Consider the following 26,575-nt stretch of genomic DNA (forward strand, 5'->3'; position numbering starts at 1 on the left):
ATTACCCGAAGCAGTCACTCCCGGGCGATAGAAACACACATCCCCGATATCGCATTCTAATTGATGTAGGCACACCGTACGGGAAGAAATGAACCACGCACCCGTTTCCTCATAAATGTGTCTCATGCGTTGTCTTTGAAAGAATCGCTTTAGTCCAGAGTCGAGAGTCACGATGGCGATATTTTTATGAGGAAACGAATGCGTGGTTCATTTCTTCCCGTACGGTGTGCCTACATCAATTAGAATGCGATATCGCGGATGTGTGTTTCTATCGCCCGGGAGTGACTGCTTCGGGTAATGGGCGATAGAAAATGCTTGCTGGGGATACGATAAAACGTGCTTATCTTTTACGAAAATAAAAACACAAGCATGCTTTTAGGCAAAAAACAAAAACATATTGTACCATATGTTCGTACGCACACTCACACACATCCATAAAAATTGGTTGTTTACATTGTATCTAATTCAAAGTATGGGAATTTAAGCGTGTGTCGTGAGATTGATGTGCGTGTGTGTTTGTCTTGTAAATTATATGTTAAAATTAACCAAGTATTTTCCTCATTCACCCCCTCCCATCAGATAATGATATAATTTTCCGTTTCTTTACAATGTGTTTTTCTTTTGAGATTTGTTTGTTGCCTTTATTAAGTTATTCCTTGATGTCTATCATTCAGGGCAACACAATCATTTTGTAATTATTTTTATCATTGCTTTGTGTTTGTCTTGGCCTTTTTTTGTATGAATGAAATCATTGGTTCTTTATTTGACTGCTCATTTTATTTACTTTTCCTGGATGAAGGATTAATTGCCAAAGCAAATGAGTGATGTGATTGTAATAAGTAACCATTTCTTAGTTTCATTCTTTTTATACCCTCCACCATAATACGGAGGGTGTAATTAAATTTGTCATTCCGTTTGTAACACATCGAAATATTCAACGGAGACCCTATAAAGTATATATATTCTTGATTCTTAGTCGATATAACCATGTCCGTCTTTCCGTCCGTCCGTCTGTTGAAATCAAGATACAGCTCGCAATTTTTATACCCTACACCAATATGTGGGGAGGGTAAGTTGGTTTTGGACAAAGAGTTTGTAACGCATCGAAATAATGTTCATAGACCCATACTTATATATATATATATCAAAATGAATGTCTCGAAGAGCTGAGTCGATCTGGTTTTGTGTGTCCGTCCGTCCGTCTGCCCATCTAAACCTTGTAATCACGCTACAGGTCGCAATTTTGATCGGATCGTCAAATTTTAGGTGTTGATGAGGGTCCCGGAGGGGAAGAAGCCTATTGATATTGGTGATGGTCGGATAATATTCAGGGGTCGGAAAGGACAAAAAAGTTATTTGGAGAAAAAGTCAAATTTTTAATTCCAAATAACGGAGATATTGCAATACTCGCTAATACATCTAATTTTTTTAATTTTCTCGAAATCGCGATATAGGTCGCAATTTTGATCGGATCATCAAGAAACGTTGGGTATTAATGGGGGTCCCACAGAGGAAGAAGCCTATTGATTTTGACGATGGTCGGATAATATTCAGGGGTCGAAATGTACAAAAACTTATTTAGAGAAAAGGTCTACGTTTTATTTCAAAGCCAATATCTCTGTTTCTTTAAGAGGTATATCAAAAGCAAAACCTGGCAAGGAAAGCAGAAGATATCACCTTTACAACGATGTAAAGTAGGTTGTCGTAGGTGGCCAAGAAGCAGAGATAGCGCAATAGTCGTTAATGCATCCCATTTTCCGATTTTTTTTTTGTAATCACGCTATAGGTCGCAATTTTGATCGGATCGTCACGAATTTTTTGGGATTTCATGCGGGTCCTCGGAGGAAGAAGCCTATTAAGTTTGGTGATAGTCGGATAATATTCAAGAGTCGGAATAAGCAAAAAGCTTATACGAATATCTCCGCTTCTGATAGGAGTATTCCAAAATGAAAGCTCGTCAATGGAAGAAGAAAAGATCTCCTTTACATTGATGCAAAGTAGGTTGGCGAAGGTGGTAAAACAAGGGAGATACCACAATAATCGGTAATGCATCCAATTCTTCAATTTTTTGCAATCACGCTACAGGTCGCAATTCTGATCGGATGGTCACGAAATGGTGGTTGCTTATGGGAGTCCCAGAGAGAAAGAGGCATATTATGTTTGGTAGTAGTCGGATTATATTCCCTAAAAGAAATGTTTACCAGTGAAAAGCTTATGTACAGGGGTAGAGGTGTAGGGTATCTCATGGTCGGCCCGTACCGACTATAGTCTTTGATCACTTGTTAACATAGAGCTTTGTAATTTGGTTTAGAAGTTTCCATTACTCCTAGCATGTTTGGTATTGCAAATGGGCTGTATCGGTCCACGTTTTCATATAGCCCCCATAGAATGGTACCTCCCGAATTTCGGTATTTTGAAGATTTTAGCCTTATTATCACAACAAAATGACTGAAATTTGGTATTAAGTCTTCGTGAGGGATAAAAAACTTTCCACCTGAAATGTGTCTGTATAGGTCCATGCCTTCATATAGACCCCATATAACGGTACCTCCCGATTTTCGGTATTTTGGAGGTTGTGCCCACAAAAATCCACCGAAATGATTGAAATTTGGTATTTGGTCTTCATTTGGGGTATTAAACTTTCCATATGAAATTTGGTACTTCTCGAATTTCGATGTTTTGAAAATTGTGGCCTCAATATTCCTCAGAATGGCTGAAATTTGGTACTTAGTCTTTATTGGGGGGTATAAAACTTTCTCTCAGAAATTTGTCGGTATAGGTCCACGCTTTCATATAAAACTGTACCCCCGATTTTCTTTTTATTAAAGGTTGTGGCCACAGCAACCCACCAAAATGGCTGAAATTTGGTATTTAGTCTTTGTTAGAGGTAAAAGCCTTTCAGACTGAAATTCGTCTACGTTTCGATATAGCCGCCTTAGAACGGTACCCACGGATTTTCGAAATTTTAAAGGTTGTGATGACTATATCACACCGAAAGAATGAAATTTGTTATTTAGTCTTCCATGGGGTTATACAATATTCCAGAAGAGAATTGTCAGTATAGGTCCGCGGGTTCCTATATCCCCCAAAAAAGCATACCTCTTGATTTTCAGTATTTTGAAGGTTTTACCGAAATATCGGAAATTTGGTATTTAGTCACCTTTGAGACTAAAAACTTTCCGCCAGGAATTATTAGGTATAAATCGACGTTTTCATAAAACTCCTATGGAACGGTACCTCCCGAATTTCGGTATTTTGAAGGTTAGCCAATTGTTTTACCGAACTTGTTGAAATTCTGTATTTAGTCTTCTTCATAAACGAAAGGAAACTAATTATTCCATTTTACTTCCATACAACTCATGGTTGAGGGCACAACAAGTTCGTCCTGGCCGAAATTAACGCTGTTCTTACTTGTTTGAATGAAATTTCGTATTTAACTTTCAAGATATGAGCATGACAATCCTTCAGGAAACATAGATAATTTAAGGCCAAATAAATAAGTTCAAAGACTTCGAATTAAACGCAAATGAAACATCCAAGCTTTAGTTTACGTAAATATTTAATACCTCGGTCACCTATGAAAACGTTAATAGCTGTGCCGACGGTGATATACCCTCAGCCTCGAACCTAAGCAATGAAGCAAAGACAATACTTCTGACGTCTATAGGGGTTTTTGAGTTTTTGTGACAATTTCTCATGTTGTATGCGTCTCCCCGAAACAATTTTACCATTTTAACTAGGGCCGCTTACAAAACATGTTGCTAAAAATTTAAAAACAATCCTAGAAGGGTCGTTAAACTGCAATCTTTGTAAACTTTGTGTAGGAGGTTTTGACCAAATCGGTTTCTCCCTTCGAGGGATATCTTACATTCTGCCCTATTTAGCTGGACCCGTCAGGCTTTGGAGCTTTTGGGCAATTACCTCAGGAACTATGGATTTGCAAGAAGAACTGGAAAAAAATTCAAAACGATGAGCTGTTTTCCCAAATTTTGTGTGGGAGGTACCCAAAGGACGGGACCGAAAATATAACAATGTGCAAATCTTTGACCAATCAGAAACTCCCTGCGAGATTTATATTGCTGATTTCGCGAAACTAATACGTATAGCAAAATATTATAATGGATTTGGAAGGAGGGGGTAATAGCTTAATTTTCATTAAAAAAAAGTGTTTTAGCGTATTGTGGAATTCTAGTTAGCTGCATATTTTCTTAGGGTACTTTGTAATGCCATTTCGATCATATACTTAAATTTGACCTAAGGTTTTAGTCATGATGCCCACCAGTGCCCACCTCGGGAATAATTTTCCAAAGTAGGTCATGGGTAAATAATGGTAAATGCCTCAAAGACGAAGTCAATGCGAATCAGAACGTCGAACACATCTCCTTTAATCCTAAATGGGGCTGAAATTGCTGACGTCAATAGCTGTATATACCTTGGTAGCAACATTTCAACTGACGGTGGTACGGATGCAGACGTGGCAAATCGTATAAACAAAGCACGCGGCGTATATGCTTCCATTGCTAAAGTATGGAATTCATCGCAAATTTCAAGGCGGCACAAAATGCAAATATTCAATTCTAGTGTTAAATCTGTTTTTCTATATGGCTGCGAATCATGGAAGGTAACAACTACAGTAACAACGCAGCTCCAAGTATTCGTAAACAAATAACAAAAAAATAAACAGAATATTTTGGCCCGACCGCATTACCAACAGCGATAAGTAACCAGAGGTCAATAGCACAAGAAATTCGACAGTGGAAGTGGTCATGGATCGGACACACTCTACGTAAAAGTGTCAATGACATCGCTAAAACCAGTCTGCAATGGAGCCCGCAAGGAAAACGAAATGTAGGCAGACAAAAAAGCACTTAGCGCAGATCAGTGGAATCTGAACACCGAAACCGTGGTCTGTCCTGGTCCCAAATACGGCACATGGCGCAGGATAGAGTCAATTGGAGATTTTTTGTAGATTCCTTATAATGAAGTATGAAAAATGTAATGTAAACTAAATGTATTGTAATATTTGTGTTTGCTAGAAGCTCCATCTATGGCGTAGCACGACCGTAGTGCAACCAAATAAAAAAAGGTCATTGGTTTAAGATTATTCAGTATTAAAATCAGCTGCCATCTAGTGCCAGACTATAAATGGTGGGTTGCTGACTAAAGCTGCCCTAGAATAGGGTTTCTGTGAATATATTAGCGTATAACTCTGTTATCTGACGACGTACATTAACATAATTGGTATCAGTGGCAAGATGAAGAAATCTTCTTCCAAATTTGTCTTATGATGGCGGTACCTGCTTCCAGGAAGAACGCTATTTTACCAATTTTCAGACTAAAATGTAGATTTAATCCGCTAAATTGGTTGGATTTTATGTTGTTTTGGTGATTGTTTTGTTTCCCAAAGGATATTTTTGCATCATAACATAATCGGGACCTTTGTTCATGTCATTTTGTATTAACAGCGTAAACCAATTTTTACCGTATACCCCCTCCTAAGGGGAAAGGGGGGAGAATGTTACGCTTCTTAAAACACCCTTCGCAGCAGCACAAAACTGTAACCGGCGCATTGGCTTGATTTTTACACTCTAAATATTTTTGGACACTTTCTCCATACAGGTGGATCCACTGTGAATCGTAAAGGGGGCCACAGAACAATATGCTGAAGGATATTTCAAAACAACTGCACTTTTTCCGAATTTTGTGTGTGAGGTACCCGAAAGAGTGGACCGTGTAGTTCATATTCGAATCCGATCTATTCCTGAAATTAATATTACCATATGCAATATTATGATCAATTCGGTTAATCGAGAGTTATCGTGCGTACCATTTTTAGCGACAAATGTTGAACTTGAAAATTGTGCGCATGATAACTCCTGAAAGGAGTAACCGATTTGGTCCATACTTTCCACATCGTGAAATTTCTACTAGACTTAGATGAGGTTCTAATATGCACACAATCGGTCAACACCTTCGGGTACCTCCCACACAAAATTTCGGATAAGTTCAGATTAGGACCTGCTCTCGAATCGCTTTGATAATTTTTTGCAACAACTTGTATTCATTGCCCCCCATACGGTGGCACAAGATTCATCAAGAAAGTCCATACCTCCCGAGGAAATAGCCTGAAAGGTGGAAAAAGCCCGTATGACACCGTGTGTAATGGATGGAGCGCAAAATAAATCTCGAACGGATCTGCCAATTCGGTCGCAAATTTGGCCTTCCTAATATTTTGTCCAAACATAGCTTAAATTTGAAGATAAACCATATCGGTCCACTCCTTCGGGTACCTCCCCCACAAAAGTTCAAAAGTGTTAGGAACAATTTTGCGCATGAAAACTCTTGAAGGGAGTGCCGATGTAATCCACCCTTTGGACATCCTAATATATCTACCAGATATAGATCAGGTTTGAATATGGACTATATTTGTCTACTCCTTCTGGTACCTCTCACACACAATTTCGGATAAGTTCACTTTAAGACCTGCTCTCGAATCATTTTGATTTTTGTTGGAGCGATTTGCATTCGCTACCTCCATTACGACGGTTAACGTTTTTTCAGGAGCAAGTCCATATTTCTTAGGAAAACAGGCCGAAAGGTGTAAAACATCCCTATGTCACCATATGTGGTGTTCGGAGAGCACGATAACTCTTGAAGTGTTCAACCGATTTGGTCCAATATTTGGTCTTCGTCATATTTTATCCAAACTTAGTTTCATGGGGCAATACCCGTCCGCAACTTTCGGTACTTTTCCTCAATATTTAAAACAATGTCACTGAAATGCTAGGATGCTTGAATGATGCAACCGATTTGGTCCAAACTTTGGATCTCCTAATATTTTGTCAAAATTTAGTTTAACTTCTAAAATGGCCCATATCGGTACTCCCTAAGGGTCCCCCACTAAAATTCAGCATTTGTGTCTTAGTGCAGTTAATTCCTAATCCTAATGTCCAAAAGGGCCACAAAATTCTAAAGAGACCTTAAATACATTCGATCTGTCCGTAAGTGAAAGTTTCAATTCACATTGGCTGAGGGTATATATCTGTCGGCAAAGACTGACACTTTTTTACTTGTTTGATTGGCAAGGCCATACATCTTGAGAAAATAGCCCAAAAGCTGTAAAAAAACACTACGCCAGCAAGTATAGTGGCTGGAGCAACCCATTTGGTCCAAACTTTGAATCTCCAAATATTGTGTCCAAACTTAGTTTATGTTCAAAAGTGGGTTCTATGGGTGCACTGTTTGGGGTACCAACCACAAAAATGTTCAACATCTTTCTTTAAGTGCCGTTAAAGGTCTGTTCGAGGATTCTTTGGAAATTTTTACCAAAGGTAAAAATATGTTTTCGTGGGCAAGTCCACGTTTCCTGATATGATGGTCCAAAGGTCTAACCAACTGAAATGTTCGCGCCCATTCGAGAGGAATGTCTCCGAAAATATTTTTGTCGACAATTTCATACGCCCAAAATTCTGAAAACCTCCTAAATACAAATGTTTGGGAAAAATTGTTTCACTTCACAATGGCTGAGTGTATATCTCTGTCGGCAAAGCCGACTGATACTTCTTTACTTTTTAAGTATTACAAAAGGTTACACCCACACCAATTTGGACTTTTTAAATACTAAGAAGTGGAAAAAATATTTTTTTTTTAAAAATAAAAAAAAAACTTTTTTGAAAAATATTTCCTGTTGCACCAATGAATGACATTTTACTATTAATAAATTGTATTCCATTTAAATATTGAAATAGGTCCCGCACAAAATACTTTCAATTTATATGATATATGAACAAGTAAAAAAGTATCAGTTGGCTTTGCTGACAGAGATATACCCTCAGCCTGTGTATATTGAAACAATTTTTTTCCAAAAAAACGCATGTATTTAGGGAGTTTTAAAAATTTTGGGCGTTTGAACTGACAAAAATGTTGATTAGGATTTAATATCAAAAGTTTTGCGGAGGCGATACTAAAAAGAATGGATCTCCAGCCACTACATATGGTATCATAGGGGTTTTTTAGGGGATGTTTGCTCAAGAAGTATGAACTTGCCCCTGAAACAACTTTTACCATCGCAATTGAGGCAGCAATGCAAGTTGCTTCAACAAAAATCAAAGTGATTCGAAAGCAGGTCTTAAAGTGAACATGTATCCGAAATTTTGAGTGGGAGGTACCGGATGGAGTGGACAAATATAGTCCATATTTGAACCTGATCTATATCTGGTAGATATATTAGGATGTGTAAAGTATGGATCAATTCGGCCACTCTCTTCAAGAGTTATCGTACGCACAATTTTTCCGAACATTTTTGAACTTTTGTGGGGGAGGTACCTGAAGGAGTGGACCGATATGGCTTATCTTCGAACTTAAACTATGTTTGGACAAAATATTACTAAGGCCAAACTTTGGACCGAATCGGCAGACCTGTTCGAGAGTTATTTTGCCTTCCAACCTCCTCACACGGTGTCATAGGGGTTTTTTTGCAACTTTCAGGCTATTTTCTCAGGAAGTATGGACTTGCCCCTGATGAAACTTATACTGTCGTATGGAGGGCAGTGAATAAAAGTTGCTAAAGCAAAAATCAAAGCTATTCGAGAGATGTTCCTAAACTGAACTTTTCCAAAATTTTGTGTGGGAGGTACCCGACGGAGTGGACCGATTGAGTCCATATTAAAACCTGATCTAAGTCTGGTACACGCTCCACGATGGGCAAAATATAGACCAAATCGGTTACACCCTTCAAGAGTTATCGTGCGTACAAATTTTCCGAACATTTTCGAACTTTTGTGGGGGAGGTACCGGAAGGAGTGGACCGATATAGTTCATCTTCGAACTTAAACTAAGTTTGGACAAAATATTACGAAAGCCAAAATTTGAACCGAATCGGTTTATCCCTTCGAGAGTTATCGTGCGCTCCAGCCAGCCAGACAGACAGACAGACAGACGGACGGACATTGCTCAATCGACTCCAAATTGTCTGAAACACATTTCGTCCAAACATACTTGGGGTCTAAAACCGTTATTTCGATGAGGCACATTTTGCCCGTATGAAAGTGTATATACCCTTCATAGCCTAAAGGCTGAGGGTATACAAAAATATATATGATATAAAATGATATATATGTATGTAATGATATGATGATAAATTTAGTAAGAATCAACAAGTTATTCCATTTTGGTTATATAGTCTGGCTCCAAAGATTATTTTCAGTTACATATCTTCTTATAGTAACTTCAAAAGTTTGTCAAAAAATATAAAAATATAGCAACATTTTCAAATGACTTTGTGCGTGAGCTTTTTTATCGAATCACCGTAGAATTACGATTTTTCTTCTATCACCAACTTTCCCAAACATTTTTAAGGATGAAATCATGATATTGGTACCGATCAGTAAAATTTTGCAACACTGTCAGTTCGTTTCGAAAAACATTACTCTCTGTAATAGAGGGTAATAAATGAAGTTAAGCCATTGGGGGAATACTCCAGCTTAAGCAATCAAATGAGATTGAATCTTCAACAATAAACAAAACAAACAAAAACAGCGAATGGCACGCGCAAAGGGAAATTAGTTAAAAACCAAATTCCAATAACAACCTCACAGAATTCGATGAATTCTGTTACATGTCGTGCTGACATGTTGCAGAATATTTTGATTTTGGTGTTGCTTTGGTAAAGCCGAAAAGTGAGTGTGATTCTCATTCATATGGGAATACTAGACACTTAAAGAGTTCGGTTTTTCGCTAAAAAAGGCATCATTTCAAAAACTGAGAAGCCAATTGATAATTCCCTTCGCCGGGATGAAATCATGATATTGGTAGCGATCAGTAAAATTTTGCAACACTGTCAGTTCGTTTTGAAAAACGTTACTCTCTGTAATAAAGGGTAATAAATGAAGTTGAGTCAATGGGGGAATACTCCACTCAAGCAATCAAATTTTTAAGATCTTGATTTGCGAATTTTCACCTGGAATGTTTGGACTCCAAACTTCCAAATAAAAGTTCAAGACTTTGGTGGTTGAATTCAGTTGAAGGTCACTTCACAATTTTTACAACAACTAGCCCTTTCGATTCTGCTTACAACGTTACTACTTTGGCTAAGTTGATAAATCCGAAATTTGATTAAATCCACCTGAGATTATTTCTTCAAAGTATTTTTTTGCAATTTCAACAAAATAGATTACATACCCTTATGTGCGACTAAAGTTATTACATACGAGTAAAATATGTTCTACAACATGTTATTAGGTTTCTACCATAAAAATTTGCTTTTGGATCTGATATAGCTAACGAACGAACAATAGTTTATGTATTTGTGACACCTTGTTTTGTCGTCTCATCTAATGACCTTGCAACAAGCTGGAGGACAGGGGCAATATACATACGTAGTATGTAGTATTATCTAAGTACCAACGAGGATGCATTGCATTCATGGAAATATGAGTTTGACAACATATGTTTTCTAAGGTGCTGGCTAACGAAATGAATTTTCCAGCGCATGATGCAGTACAAACTGCTCATAAATCACTCAACTTACAATGAACCGCCATGAGTAGAATATTATTTTCTTGGAAATAATGCAACTGCTTAAGCATGGGAGTATATTTTAGTGGGGATAAAAATATGTATGTATGTAAATATATCAAGTAAGCACTGGTTATAGTCGGATTGGGGCCGACCCTGTGATACTCTTAATCCTTTTCAAGGTGTAAACTGCTATACGCCACAGCATTTTATACCCTGCACCGTAGTATGGAGGGTATATTAAGTTTTTTTCTCCTGTTATAACGCATTAAAATAATCTTTTGCGACCTTTTGCAGTATATGCAGTATTGCGCAATACTAAAAGAAAAAATCAAGTACCATAAAATAATTTAATTTTTCAAAGCCGTTAAATATTTTTAACGACTATTGTATATAGCGGAGGTCAGTTCTATAGGGAGAACCTCCAATAAGTTACTTTCATGGTTTAAACAAGAAATGGATAACAGTAACAACAATTCTAATTGATCCTTGGAAGTGCGGTGCATACTTGAGTACTTGATAACATCTATTTTTAAAGTAAATGAAAACTAAAAGCATTTGCAATAATGTTCCCAACAGGGTTGTCATAATTTATTAATCTTAATATAAACAATTAAAAAAGTATCAGTCGGCTTTGCCGACAGAGATATACCCACAGCCTGGGTGGATTGAAATACCTTTTTCCCAAAAACCTTATTTATTTAGGGGGGTTTTCAAAATTTTGGGCGTATGAACCTACAAAGGTATGAATAGGATAGATAGATAGATAGATAGATAGATAGATAGATAGATAGATAGATAGATAGATAGATAGATAGATAGATAGATAGATAGATAGATAGATAGATAGATAGATAGATAGATAGATAGATAGATAGATAGATAGATAGATAGATAGATAGATAGATAGATAGATAGATAGATAGATAGATATATATATAGATAGATAGGTAGATAGATAAATAGATAGATAGATAGATAGATAGATAGATAGATAGATAGATAGATAGGTAGATAGATAGATAGATAGATAGATAGATAGATAGATAGATAGATAGATAGATAGATAGATAGATAGATAGATAGATAGATAGATAGGTAGGTAGATAGATAGATAGATAGATAGATAGATAGATAGATAGATAGATAGATAGATAGATAGATAGATAGATAGATAGATAGATAGATAGATAGATAGGTAGATAGATAGATAGATAGATAGATAGATAGATAGATAGATAGATAGATAGGTAGATAGATAGATAGATAGATAGATAGATAGATAGATAGATAGATAGATAGATAGATAGATAGATAGATAGATAGATAGATAGATAGATAGATAGATAGATAGATAGATAGATAGATAGATAGATAGATAGATACAAGACAAGACAAGACAAGAAAAACTGTCGAAATACATAAAATTGGGCTATACCGGCAGGACTTAAACCTGAATATATATGGACAAAATCCAATTAACGACTAATTCGGTATAAAAATGTGATTAAAATCTGCAAAAAAACTTTAAATGGTGGCTACGCTTATATGGGGGCTATACCAAAACGGGAACCTATACTGTCTGCTTTTTACATGGGATGTTTTGTACCTGTATAAATGTCGTATACCTTTAGCGAAGATTAAATACCAAATTTCAGTTATTTACGCTGAAAATCGGAACCACGACCTATACCTACAAATTTAAGGTGGCAAGTTTTATACCCTTAACGAAGACCAAAGACCACAACCTTCAAAATACCGGAAATCGGGAGGTATTGTTCTACTGGGGCTATATGAAGGCGTGGACTTATACCTAAAAATTTCAGATGAAAAGTTTTATACCTCCAGCGAATACCAACTACCAATTTTGACCTAGTGCAGTTCTTCTGAGGAATATGAAAATATTCGCAGCTAAATCAACTGCCACACTGTTCACCACATGGACGGCTGAAATGAGGCTCCTACTGAACATATTGGTCGATGGTGTACTGATTCCGACCACTAACTACCCCAAAATACTAGGTGTAACGTTCGATAGCATGTTTAAGTCGTCCGCGCATGCCACAACTATTTGCGAAAAGATCAAATGTAGGAACAAGGTGCTCAAGTCGCTGGCCGGCGGCACTTGGGAAGCTGACAAAGAAACCTTGTTGACCACCTACAATGCAATAGGTCGGTCAGTGGTAAGCTATGTGGCGCCAGCGTGGTCTGCAAAGGTTAGCACTACGCAGTGGAAGAAGATTCAAACCTGCCAGAATGCTGCCCTGAGGACTGCAACAGGGTGCCTCCTCATGACACCAGTGGACCATCTTCATGAGGAGACGAAGATTTTACCTGTGCGTCAACACAATAAAATGTTGTCGATGCAGTACCTGCTTGGGTGTTATCGCAGTGAGCATCCCTGTCACGATTTAATGGACAGGCTTCCTCCACCCAGGCACGTCAGGAGAAGTCTTCATGACCTAGAGAGAGAGAGGTCTAAATGTATAAAAGAGAACCTCTAGACCAACGAGCCTATCAGGCAGGCTTGGAAAGCATTCACACTGATATGGTTGCGCAGGCAGTGCAGAGATACAGTGTGAATGCCGTACTTGGAGACCACCCCCCATCCATCGCCGCAGAAGAACGCCAACTGCCAATGCAAACACGAGTGGTTTTAGCCCAGTTAAGATCCGGACGATGCAGCCTCCTCAATTCGTATTGGGCCGGAATTGACGCCACGATACCCAACACCTGCCCAACATGTGGATTGGGACCACACGATACACTGCATTTGCTTAGCTGCCCAGCTAACCCCACTCACCTGTCTCCTGATTCCTTATGGACGCAACCAGTCCAGGTTGCAGAATTCTTGAATCTGGATACAGAGGAACCTGATAACTGAGATAATACACGAACGAGCACATTTGCGTTGATACAACAACAACCAAATTCGAGTCATTTAGGTGGGATATTGAAGACATAATATTCAGACGTGGATCTATGCAGACGTGGATCTATACCGCAAAATTTCAGGTGGAGAGTTTTGTAGTCCCAGCGAAGACTCAATACTAAATTTCAGCCATTTCGGCGTTATAATGAGGTTAAAACCATGGGGGCTATCCAAAAAAACGATATATCCCATTTTCAATACCAAACATCGTAGGAGTAATAGAAACTTCTGTACCAAATTACAAAGCTCTATCTGCATCTTGATTTCAACAGACGGACAGTTATGTTGACTTAGAATTTTATGCTGATCAGGACTATATACTTTATAGGGTCTCTGATCAATAATTCGATGTGTTACAAGACGAATGACAAACTTAATTATACCCTCCATATTATGGTGAAGGATATAAACATGGACGTTGCCAAATAGTTGTTCGAAAAATAGTTAAATATTAGTTATTAAAATTTTTGCACAATAATAACACCTCTGAACATCTCCAATAAAGTAAGGAGCGTCTTTCAGTGTTTAAAAAATGTCTACCTCAATAATTGTCAACATATGTCCACGTTTCGATATAGCCTCCATTGAGGTTCCTGGTGGACACAGCAACCAATTGTTTATATAGGTCCATGTTTTTTTATATAGGCCTCACATAACGGTACCTTTCGATTTTCAGTGTATTGGGAATTTTAGCTACATTATTTTACCGAACTACCTGTAATTTGGCATTTAAGATTCCCAGTTGTCGCAAAACGTCTCCACTAAAAAGTTCCATGTTTTGACAGAGGTCCCATATAACGGTAATTCCCGATTTTCTGTACTTTGAGAATTTTAGCTACATCGGGATCAGCCTATTCGGTCCAAAATATGGCCATCGTAATATTTTATCCAAAGTTCAAATATGAGTCATATCGGTCCTATCAGTCAGGTAACTCCCCACAAAAATATAAAATTGTTCACTATTATAGTGCGAACGATAACTCTCGAAGGTATTAACCGATTTGATCCATACTTTGCACATCGTAATGTTTTTACCAGGTATACATTATGCTCTGATATGGAGTATATCTTTCCACTCCTTCTGGGTACATCCCACACAAAATTTACAGTACAGTTTAAAACCTTCTACCGAATCGTTATGATTTTTCTTGCAATAAGTTGTACTCGAAGCACCTTTACGATGGTACAAGTTTTTTGAGGGACAAGTCCATACTTCCTTCAAAAATGACCCGAAAGCTGTAAAAAAACCACCATATGTTTTGGTGGGTGTGCACCACATCTCTCGAACCGGATAGTGTGTTGGTCCAAACTTTACTTACTTAGCTGGCCCATTACAAAACATTTGTTCCATTAGACCAAACTAAGAAGAGATCTCCAATTCTCTCTGTTTCGTGCTTCGCTTTTGGAATACCGCGCCTTTTGTCATCTCTTCATCCACTTGTTTGCGCCATCTATTCTTTAGCCTGCCAATTCTGCGTGCACCGCCATGTGGCTCGAATTTATACGCCTTTTTAGGGGGTTCATCATCGCTCATTCTTATTATATGGCCTAGCCAACGCAATCGCTGCATCTCGATACGGTTGAACAGCAGACACAGCTGGTGGTTCATACGACGTCGATATTCACTGTCAACGCAGATCGGTCCGTAGATCTTTCGAGGAATTTTTCTCTCAAACACGCCAAGCACTGCCTTATCTGCTTGGGCAAGTACCCAGGCTTCGGAATCATACTTCAGCACGGGTAGTATCAGTTTTTTGTAAAGCGTTTTTTGTTTGTTTGACAAGTGGTGGCTTTGTTTTTAAAGTGCTTACTTAAGCCAAAGTAGCATCTGTTGGCCAATACAATTCTTCTTTTTATTTCACAACTGATGTCGTTTTTTGTGTTTACGCCGGTGCCGAGGTATACGAAGTCTTTTACTACCTCAAAATTATAGGAACCAACTTTAACAGTTGGTCCGATCTCAATGTACGCATTGCGCGTCAACACCATCAGCTTCGTCTTCTCGCCGTTTACCGCCAGACCCACTTTAGCAGATTCTCTTTCGACCTTCATAAAGCTATCGGTTACTTCTTTTACTGATCGTCCCATGATGTCTATATCATCAGTATAAGCAAGTAACATGTGGCCATTGGTGTAGATTGAGCCATTTCTTTTGACGTTTGCCTCTCGTGTAACCATTTTACAGCTTTGCGGGGATACCAAATTCAGACATTGCTTGGAATACCTTTGAACTTAGCGGGCTGTCGAAGGCTGCTTTAAAATCGACAAAAAGGTGGTTGGTGTCGATCTGCATCTCTTCGGTCTTCTCCAGGATTTGTCGCAGGGTAAATATCTGGTCAATGGTGGACTTGCTAGACCTAGCCGCATTGGTATGGTCCAATTATTTCGTTGACCATGGACTTTAGTCGTTCGCACAATATCCCTGACACTATATTGTAGGCGATAGGGAGAAGAAGAAGTTCCAATCGTCGGGTACGCGTTCTTCCTGCCGGATAGAGCTAACTAGCTGATGCATACACCTTATCAGAGTGCCGCCTCCGGTTTTAAACAGTGTAACGTGACCGATACATGTTATATATGGTATTAGCTTGGTTTCACATTGCCCAGCTTAATATATACCCCACCTTAACGTGCTATGGCAATTCCCGTTAAAGGTCCACTTGCCATTGGTATACGTGCATCACGAAATATCGAATCTTGTTTGGTAACCGAGATTATGGAATAATTTTACTTCGGTGTAAAGACATGAGAACACTTTTTAAGCTGTAGGTAAATAATTCTCAATCACTTTATTTCACTCCCTAGCTAAATAAAACAAAAAAAAAACATTGTTCCACAACATCCCATACGGAACAAGGGAGACTTCTCTCATATCAATGAGTGCACCCCGATTCATATTAGCTCAATGATATGGGACCTACTGTTTATCGCCGAGTCCGAACGGCGTGTCTAAAGACACCCCTTGTAGAGAAGTTTTACAAGGCTGAAATACTCAGGAAATGTCGCCAACATTACTGAGGGGTATTTTGCCACCGTTGAAAAATGTTTGATGTTGCCTGGCCGGGGAATCGAACCACCGACCTTCTGCGTGCAAGGCGGGCGTGCATACCATTGCACCACGGTGGCACCCCTAGCTAAATATTTCGGTTTTAAACACGAAGGGTCGTCAAGTGCTGTAGTTACCCGAGTACGAAATATTTGATTTGTGGCAGTGTCCGCAGTCGGAAGATTTCGTACAAAACCCAAGGCCTTGGTTCCTGAGATTCGTTCGCTTCCGCGTTTAGTTCGCTTCCTGCGGATCGTCCACTTCCGCGATTAGTTCGCTTCCTGCGATTCGCTCGCTTTCGCGATTAGTTCGCTTCCGCGATTAGTTCGCTTCCGCGATTAGTTCGCTTCCTGCGATTCGTTTGCTTCCGCGACTCGTTCGCTTCCTGCGATTCATTCGCTTCCTGCGATTCGTTCGCTTCCTGCGATTCGTTCGCTTCCTGCGACTCGTTCGCTTCGAACTTATTCAATCGTCTCTTCTCGTTCCAGACCGACTACAACGAGTGCCCCCAACCCGAGTACCGTTGACGGGGATACCGAGCCGAGTGCAACCAACCCGATTCCTTAAGCCGAGGGACATCAACACGAACAAGCCGAGACGAGTGTTGTCCACCAAACTACATTAGGCCGATCGTAGCCGAACGTCATCAATTCGACTTCAACGCCGAGTGCCGTCAGCATCCCTACTACAACCAACTAACTTCCACCCACTTTTACGGGAATCAATATACCTACTGGCCGACTCCAGTCTGCCGAACACCGTCGGGCCGACATCAGACGATCCCGCCAAAGCCACGGAAGACAGCAGCGTACGACGTCCACCACACGAAGCCACCCTGCCGAGACGAATAGTCGCACTAAATAAGTAAATAAGCCTATAGTACACGAACCCCCACATGTTTCTCATTATTTAGACACCAAGAGAGGTGATAATAAAGAATTAAATCATCATAACTCGTCTTCTATCTTAAGGTTTTGTGGGTCCTTGAGCTGACCCTGGAAGTGACTGAACTTACCTCAGCCCTAGTTAAAACCCTCGTTATAACAGCTCGGCTGGTAAGCCATCAGCTACTGCTTCCTTATTATTTTTCAGTCGGTTTATTGCTGTCTTTACCTCATCTTGGCCGGGCGGTACACATTCAATACCATCTTCTAGGATTGCATCTGTGGTATCTTCGTCAACTATTGTATACGAACAGTTTGGAAAAATGCTCTTTCCATATCCTTAGCACACTATCTGTATCAGTTACCAGATTACCTTGCTGGTTTCTGCAGGAGAAAGTGCCAGTTCCAAAGCCATCATTTTGATGACTCACTCTTTGGTAGAATTTTCGGTCTTCATTCTGTCTCCTGTACATCTCGATTTGTTCACACTCCCGCTTTTCCATCTCTCTCTTTGTCCTGCTCTCCTTTTCTCCCGATACCTCTCTCTAGCAGCACGACACTCCTGGTCATACCGTGGATTCCTTGGTGGAGATCTCTGGTATCTGGTCCAAACTTTGCATATCGTAATATTTCTTCGAACAATGGATGAATTCGCTAACATGGTACGCACGATATCTCATAAACGGAGCCAATGACGTGGTCCAAACATTGGATCTAGTAATATTTTATCCAAACTCTGTTTAAGTTCAAAAAAGGGGCATTTAAGGTTCAAGGATACTTTTGAAATTGTTACCAAAGGTACTCCTGGTGCGCGCTATATATTGAAATAAATGACACCCAAAATTCAGGTACCACATCCGTATCACTATGCAGCTTTAATTCAAATCCATATTTTTGCACCAAAATAAAATAGCACCAAAGCCCCCAAATAATTTTTGAAGAAAAGAATTTTTGGTTGTATAATCGGTATTCGATCTGTAGATAGAAATGTTCAATTCACACAAGCTGAGGGTATATCTCTGTCGGCAAATCCGACTAATGCTCTATTACTTGTTTTTGGCAGAATTACACTAATCATCGAAAATTTCACATTATCTCGAAATTATGTATACATGCATATTTTATTTAAATATGTGCATATTTATGTATTACTGTTGCTTTGTAGCTACGCTAAATATTGCGTATCGTCTAGTCACCATAAAATATTTACTTAACAATATCCTGTTGAGAAATTGTTGAATTTTCCTCATGTTTGTTGGTAGAGATATTCGTTGGGTTGGTTTGTTCGTGCAAGACAAGTAAAAAAGAAGACTATGTGTAGATAAAAAAGCCATTAACCTTTGTCAAGATATTTTGTTAGTTTTGCTTTTGATATACCATACCTAAATATTTTCTCTCCTGACGCCATAAATTATGGATGAGTTAAAGGTAAAATAATGCTGTGCGAAAGGCATGTATTGTCTATCAAAGTAAACAATGTGGTTTTATGTGTATTTTAGAGAATTTTGAGGACGCACATTGTGAGTATCATTAAATCTTTTTTCATAAGCGTTAATTTCCGGCTACGTTTCATGAGTATTTCTACCATACAAAACTTTTCTTGGTACGCCGTTTGGATTCCACCATAAATAAATGGCGTCGAATATGTTATTAAAAGCGGGCATCAGCAAGATTTAACTTTTTTATTTAAAAAATTAATTCTTAATTCGTACTTAAAAAACTCAAACTAAAACTATCTTATTATTTCTTCTTCCACATTAAATACTCTTTTATAAATTTGACTCTGCATGATATCGACTGCACATGTGGGTTCATCTTCTCATATATCACAAAATGTAGACACCACATGAAATTGGGGACCCCCTCTTGGGCGAACACAAATATGTGTAGATAATTATGTCCATATGTCGTTTGCTAGACATGTGTAGGATGATGATACATGTGTCAGTAAAAGCTGGCATTAGTTGAAACGAAGATTTCTGTTATGAACGCACACACACACACCTACAAATCATGATTAACAACATGTTGTTAATTATTATCCTCATTAAGATCTCCCGCTTATGTGATTATCCTAGCTACTGTTGTTATGCGTATATCTCATGGCGACTTGATGGCGTCTTTCTTACATATTGGCGTCCTCCATTACTTTACAATATTTACTTGTAGGAGTTCTTTTCAAAAGTTGGATTTACTGAACAACTATTAAATAAAATTGCTTTGCGATAAAATAAAGAGAATAAAAGTGGTGGGTGGGTATAAAAAAGAACTGCAAAAGAAATGTGCTTAAAATTAATTGGTTCAATGGCGGTGGCCATAGTGACGTATGAACAATACCAATACGCCACAGTGGACTATCGTCCAAATGTTTGGCGTGAGGAAATGGCAACCGCAGTGAATTGCAAAAGTAACAAGTTAATTTAAATTTAATACGATATGGGTAGAAAGAGATATTGTGATCTGTAAGCAGATACAATGCTGGTTAAGCAAATAAAATGTCCAATTTCTTGAAAATTCTTTATATTAAATGTGATTAAAAACAAGTAAAAAAGGATCAGTCGGCTTTGTCGACAGAGATATACCCTCAGCCTGTGTGAATTGAAACACTTTTTTTCCAAACACGTATATACACTCCACGTCAGTAGAATAGAACACCTAATTTTTTGTTAATGTTAGCTTATTTATCCCACAACGAATGAATCTACGTTTTTAGTCTTGTAGGGATTTAAAGTCTATGATGTTCCATATCAAACACAGAAAAAATTATGTTTCTAGCTCTTCGCGAAATGATTTTCTGATCAATTTTCCGATAGTACTATGAAAAATAGGCATTTATTTTTGGTCATCAGGATAGAACAGTCACTTTATTTTTGCGAATTTTTGAGATATTAACGTCGAATTTTCTTGCAGTCGATGAGGCAGGGCTTTCTTATCATTTTCATCATAGAAAACCTATAAATTATTCCGCGGACACCAAAATAACAGCGTAAAAATGGTTTAAATTGACAGATAATTTAAACATTTCGGAATATCAATAGGATTAGCGCGGTTATGTCATATTTCTTTATAATAAGATAGAATGTGACACAGACAACCTCGACGGATACAATCGAGTGCTTCGGATGCTGATAACATGGAACATTTTCAAAATAATTATGAAAAACGTCAAAATTTCTTACAAAAACCTTGATGTTTTGTGCAATAACATGATTTTTCCGCGAACAAGTCTGCCGTTTAAAGGTTTGGAAATATGCTCCGCATTTAAGGGAAGATAATCTGATATGAAAACAACCGCTATTTTAATACACTGAAGGAAATTTTAGAACATTTTTCAAATGTAATACACCCTTTGGACTTTTAATTTTATATGTGTTCTTACATCGGTGTCCGCGACTGTTCTCAACAGTGTTATGTTCCAATATAAATGGACCAGGTTATGCTCTCAATACCGGATTTTACGATTTAGTAGTTTTTTTAAGTGAACTCGCATATGTAAAAGCACCATTCTCGCGGGAAAACACAGTCACGGAAATTGAGGTTTTAGGTTTCGTATGTTGGTTTTAAAAAGTACTTAAATTTTCTTCAGTGTATTAAAATAGCGGTTGTTTTCATATCAGATTATCTTCCTTTAAATGCGGAGCATATTTCCAAACCTTTAAACGGCAGACTTGTTCGCGGAAAAATCATGTTATTGCACAAAACATCAAGGTTTTTGTAAGAAATTTTGACGTTTTTCATAATTATTTTGAAAATGTTCCATGTTATCAGCATCCGAAGCACTCGATTGTATCCGTCGAGGTTGTCTGTGTCACATTCTATCTTATTATAAAGAAATATGACATAACCGCGCTAATCCTATTGATATTCCGAAATGTTTCAATTATCTGTCAATTTAAACCCTTTTTACGCTGTTATTTTGGTGTCCGCGGAATAATTTATAGGTTTTCTATGATGAAAATGATAAGAAAGCCCTGCCTCATCGACTGCAAGAAAATTCGACGTTAATATCTCAAAAATTCGCAAAAATAAAGTGACTGTTCTATCCTGATGACCAAAAATAAATGCCTATTTTTCATAGTACTATCGGAAAATTGATCAGAAAATCATTTCGCGAAGAGCTAGAAACATAATTTTTTCTGTGTTTGATATGGAACATCATAGACTTTAAATCCCTACAAGACTAAAAACGTAGATTCATTCGTTGTGGGATAAATCAGCTAACATTAACAAAAAATTAGGTGTTCTATTCTTCTGACGTGGAGTGTATTTAAGGGGTTTTGAAAATTTTGGGCGTATGAACCGACAAAAATATGGATTTGGATAGAAGCTCAACAAGTTTTGCCGGGAAGTTATCCAAAGGAATGGACCGATATATTCCATTTTGAAAGTAGGTCTTATTTTGGGTGTCATTCCCCTCGATGGATATCGAGTCACCATATAATTCAGAGGTTTTGGACCATTTTATCAGGAAGCATGTACTTGCCTACGAACAACATGATATCGCTGTAAACAGGACCACTGTTAAGAACATACATACTTACATAGCTTTTATTTATTTATTATTTTTATTTTTGTTTTCACACTTTTTAGTTGAATTGTGAAAATTGCCTATAAAGCATTATGTCAGTCATTAACTAAAGTAAGTCAATAGTTTTTATCGTTAACGTGACCTATATTTAAATTCACTTACTTTTGTAATATTTATAAATTTCATTTCTTTACGTTTTTGTTTGTATGCATAATATTTGGCTTAGTCATAAGAAAGTATTGTTATAAAAGAGTGAAATCAATAAAGATAAACAGTCGTCTTGTACTACTACAATCCACCGCTTCTTTAATTAATTATTAGTCGACGGTTTCCTTCAAGTTTATGTGCTTGAAAGGAACAATCCGAAAAGAATCCTAAGTGCCAATTCAAGTTTATGTGCTTGAATGGAGTTCGCTAGATTCTAGTTAGGTTTAACATTTTGGTGACCCCGGTTTAAGTGTAACGCGTCGCGTATTTTTAATTCGAATCCTCGCGTCCCTACATCCTGGCAGATTCTACAAGCAACCTCAGATACAACAGATCCTTGCAGATCCTACAAGCAACTTCGGACACAATACAGATCCTTGCAAAGCGACTTTGGATACAACAGATCCTTGCAGATCCTACAAGCAACTTCGGACACAATACAGATCCTTGCAAAGCGACTTTGGATACAACAGATCCTTGCAGTTCCTACAGGCAACTTTGGACACAACACAGATCCTTGCAGATTCTTCAAGCGACTTTGGATACAACACAGATCCTTGCAGATTCTACTCGCAACCTCGGATACCACGCTTATCCACACGCATCCTGGGAATTTTGAAGCAAACAGAAGCGTACCTTATTTCAAGAAGGACGCAAACCGAATCATCGGTAATATAACCAGACGTGACACAACACGTATCCTGGAATTTGTTTAAAAAAAAAAGGCAGTTATTCACCGTTCAAGTGGTGAGGATCCAATAACCCCACAAGTGGTTTCGAAAAATTTTTACAAAATATAAATCCATTAAAACCCCACAAGTATTTTTGAAAAAAATTAACAATGTCGACAGTACAAGAACTCATAGCCCAGCAAGAAGTAAGGGGCAGTAATTTTGATAAAGTCGTGGCGACAATTAAAAAGGCTCCGCTTGAAAGAAGAACGGAAGAGTTCTACATAGGAAAGCGTAATGAGCTAGTGGGGCTCTGGCAGACGTTTGAAAAGGCAGAGAACCAGATCCGCAATGATCCGTCTTTGCCAGAGGATGACCCATACGTAGCGCAGAATTTACACAAGAACATTGGAGAAAAGTTTAGTTCAACGATGTACTATATAGAGGCGGAATTAGACAAGTTGAAGTCTGCAAAGAGCAAGCCAGGTCCAACGGCAAAAGCCCAAAGAACTAGTTCAGAAGGTCAAACATCTGTCCAGGCAACTGTTCAAGAATCTGAATCTACCCAAGTAGAGGGACTGGCCCGAAGGATAAAAGCTAGAATGGCTGCACTTAGTCGCCTTTTGCAGAGCTTGGTCCATATCGATACGGAACAATCAAACCAATTTTATGCAATAAAAGAAGAGACGATCAAAAAATTGTGGAGTCAAATCACAGATTTGTACGACGAAATTTGGCAGCAGATTGAGGACCCTTCCAGAATCGGGCTAGATCAAGATTGCTACGATAGCCTAGAAGATGCGGTTCAACATAACCTAATTCGGCTGGCGGTCCTGAAAGACAAATGCTCTGACAATGCGACAAACGCACCTCAAGTGGGAAGTAATTTGGCAACATACAGCGCACTTCCGCTACCGAAGGTAACAATCCCTCAATTCAATGGGGATTGTTTGAAGTGGCGACAGTTCTATGAACTGTTTTTGGAGATGGTTGACAAACAGCCACTCCCAAACGTCCAAAAAATGTGGTATCTTAAAACGAATTTGTCGGGCGAGGCTGACAAACTCATAAGCCATTTAGCCTTGACAGAAGAGAACTACAAAACAGCCTGGATGTTGCTGCAAGATCGTTACAACAATAAAAGAATTCTGGTTGCAACATTGGTAGAAAGGATTATGAACCAACCAACAGGAATCTCATCTACCGCTTCTATAAAGGCTCTGCATGACACCACGAGGGAATGCATGCTAGCCCTGAACAATTTGAATATCGACACTTCGTCGTGGGACGCTCTACTGATCCAATTGATCACGAAAAAATTGGATCAGACGCTGTACATACGATTCATGCAATCGTTAACAAGGCCGAAAGAGGTCCCTACCATGAATGAGCTATTTGCATTTTTGGAGCTACAATTTGAGTCGATGGAATCAATCGGAAAAGTGACGACTACTCAAAAAGGTTCTAATAAAACAGTTTCCTCCATAGCATCAGTGGAGGATAACAGCAAATGCAGCTTATGCAAAAATGGCCGCCATCCCATCTATCGTTGTAAACAATTTTTGGCAATGAGGGAATCTGAGAGGCTCAAATGGGTACAACAACATAAAATGTGTACGAACTGCTTTAAATACGATCATGTATCGAAGGCATGTACTTCTAGTAGCTGCAAAGTATGTAGTAATAAGCATAATACTTTACTACATTTGCCAAGCAAATCGAAGACATATTCAATAGCTTCGAAACAATCACCAACCACAAGTAATGATGCCACACCAGTCAAAACAGCTGCAATCTCGTCAGCATCAGTTGAAGATCAGAAGAGCGTAATTCTAGCGACTGCTAAAGTTATCATCAAGGCTGCAAACGGTATGTCAGGCGAATTTAGAGCGGTACTCGACTCGGGCTCACAAGTGAACATTGTGACTGAAAGGCTGATAAAAAAGTTATCACTTAGAACCAGGGGTGCCTCATTGGCCATTGACGGAGTTGGAAAGATTCAAAGGAAGGCTTATCGTCGGGTGAATGTACAGATGTTATCTAATAATGCTGAATTTTCAACTGATTTGGAGGCATTTGTTTTGCCAACAATTATACCAGCGCAACCGAATCGCGATCTGGACATCTCTAAATGGCAGATTCCACAGAATATTAAATTAGCCGATCCCAACTTTAACACGCAAGGAAAGGTTGATATTCTACTTGGAGCAGAGTTCTACTTTAGCCTAATGCAGCCAGGTACAATAAAACTCAATGGCAATCAACCCATACTACAAAATACGGCACTCGGCTGGATTGTTGGCGGCTTAATAGAACAAACCTCAACGGATGTCACATCAGCAGCGTTGACATGTGCAATTTTCGATAGTGAAACATCACTAGAACAAGCAATCGAAAAACTATGGAAGCTCGAGGAAGTAGAAGCGAGTGAGAAAGTAATGTCTCCGTTAGAGAAGCTGTGTGAGTCCCACTACAATCAACATATTCAGACTGATGAATACGGTCGTTTCATTGTCAGGCTCCCTTTCCGAGAATCTCCAACAGCATTGGGGAAATCACATTCAATGGCGTATAACCGATTTATGAGCCTGGAACGCCGGCTTCTACAGGAGGAAGACATCCGAAGTCAATACATTAAGTTTATGCAAGAATACGAGCAATTGGGACACATGCAAAAGATTGACGTGGGGACGATATCAAACCCAAAATATTTTATTCCCCATAATTGTGTTCTAAAACCCGATAGTACCACGACAAAACTAAGGGTCGTATTTGATGCATCCGCAAAAACCTCATCAGGTTATTCGTTAAATGATCTAATGTACACTGGGCCAACTGTCCAAAGTGAACTTTTTTCTATATTGCTGCGTTTTCGATTGCCAAAATTTGTCTTCACCACAGACATTGAAAAGATGTATAGGCAGATACTACTACATCCTGATGATCAAAAATATCAACTGATTATATGGAGAGAAGATACGTCGCATCCTGTTAGTTATTAAAAGCTCAATACCGTAACATATGGCACTCGTACAGCGCCGTATCTTGCTACAAAATGTTTGCAGAAAATTGCAGACGACAACATGGATCGTTATCCACTTGGATCAAAGATGCTCAAAGAAAACTTTTATATGGATGACGGGCTCAGTGGTGCCGACAGCTTAAGTACAGCCCTTGAAACACAAAGGGAATTGATAGCTATTTTGAAGCAACATGGTTTCAATTTAAGAAAATGGTCATCGAATTCTCCATGATTGCTGAAAGATATACCGCATAGTGATCGAGAAATCAACTTAGTGATCGAGAAATCAACTTAGATTTGGATGAAAATATAAACAAAACAATAAAAACGTTGGGGTTATATTGGATGCCTCAAGCCGATCAATTTTGCGTGAAGACAAACATAGACCATCGTCAAGTTATATCAAAGCGATCAGTTACGTCTGAACTCGCAAAACTGTTCGACCCTCTTGGTCTACTGGCTCCGGTTGTTGTGATAGCAAAGATATTTATTCAGCAACTGTGGCAGCTTACATTGGATTGGGATGAACCATTACCCGAGAAACTTTGTGCTACTTGGAAAACATTTCGATGTGAGTTGGAAGGTCTCAACAATTTCAAAATACCTCGACATGTATTTTGTGGGGAAATTCCGACAAAAACACAATTGCATGTGTTTGCGGATGCATCTGAAAGAGCTTTTGGCGCAGCTGTATACATCCGATTTCTTACTAATGATGGGCGCATAACTGTGCGTCTGATCTGTGTTAAATCCAGAGTGGCTCCGTTGAA

The 26,575-nt window shown here is 38.6% G+C and overlaps 2 protein-coding genes across 3 annotated transcripts in view; one reads left to right on the forward strand and one right to left on the reverse strand.

Annotated features, from left to right (window-relative positions):
- unc-13-4A (BAI1 associated protein 3) overlaps nt 1-26,575 on the reverse strand; it is a 595,010-nt gene that overhangs the window by 168,526 nt on the left and 399,909 nt on the right. The window lies entirely within an intron of this gene.
- On the forward strand, nt 22,954-26,037 carry LOC141402966 (uncharacterized). The gene is made up of 2 exons (XM_073985093.1): nt 22,954-25,773; nt 25,849-26,037. Exons 1-2 carry the CDS (start codon nt 22,954-22,956, stop codon nt 26,035-26,037), a joined length of 3,009 nt encoding a protein of 1,002 aa, XP_073841194.1.

The sequence above is a fragment of the Musca autumnalis genome, unplaced genomic scaffold (genome assembly GCF_047663935.1).
Source record: "Musca autumnalis isolate F117 unplaced genomic scaffold, ASM4766393v1 scaffold_4, whole genome shotgun sequence".
Classification (NCBI taxonomy): domain Eukaryota; kingdom Metazoa; phylum Arthropoda; class Insecta; order Diptera; family Muscidae; genus Musca; species Musca autumnalis.

Coding starts and splice junctions, on each gene's coding strand:
- LOC141402966 (XM_073985093.1), top strand. CDS start 22,954: ATGTCGACAGTACAAGAACTCATAGCCCAGCAAGAAGTAAGGGGCAGT. Junction 25,774..25,848: donor GAGAAGATACGTCGCATCCT/GTTAGTTATTAA, acceptor AAATGTTTGCAG/AAAATTGCAGACGACAACAT.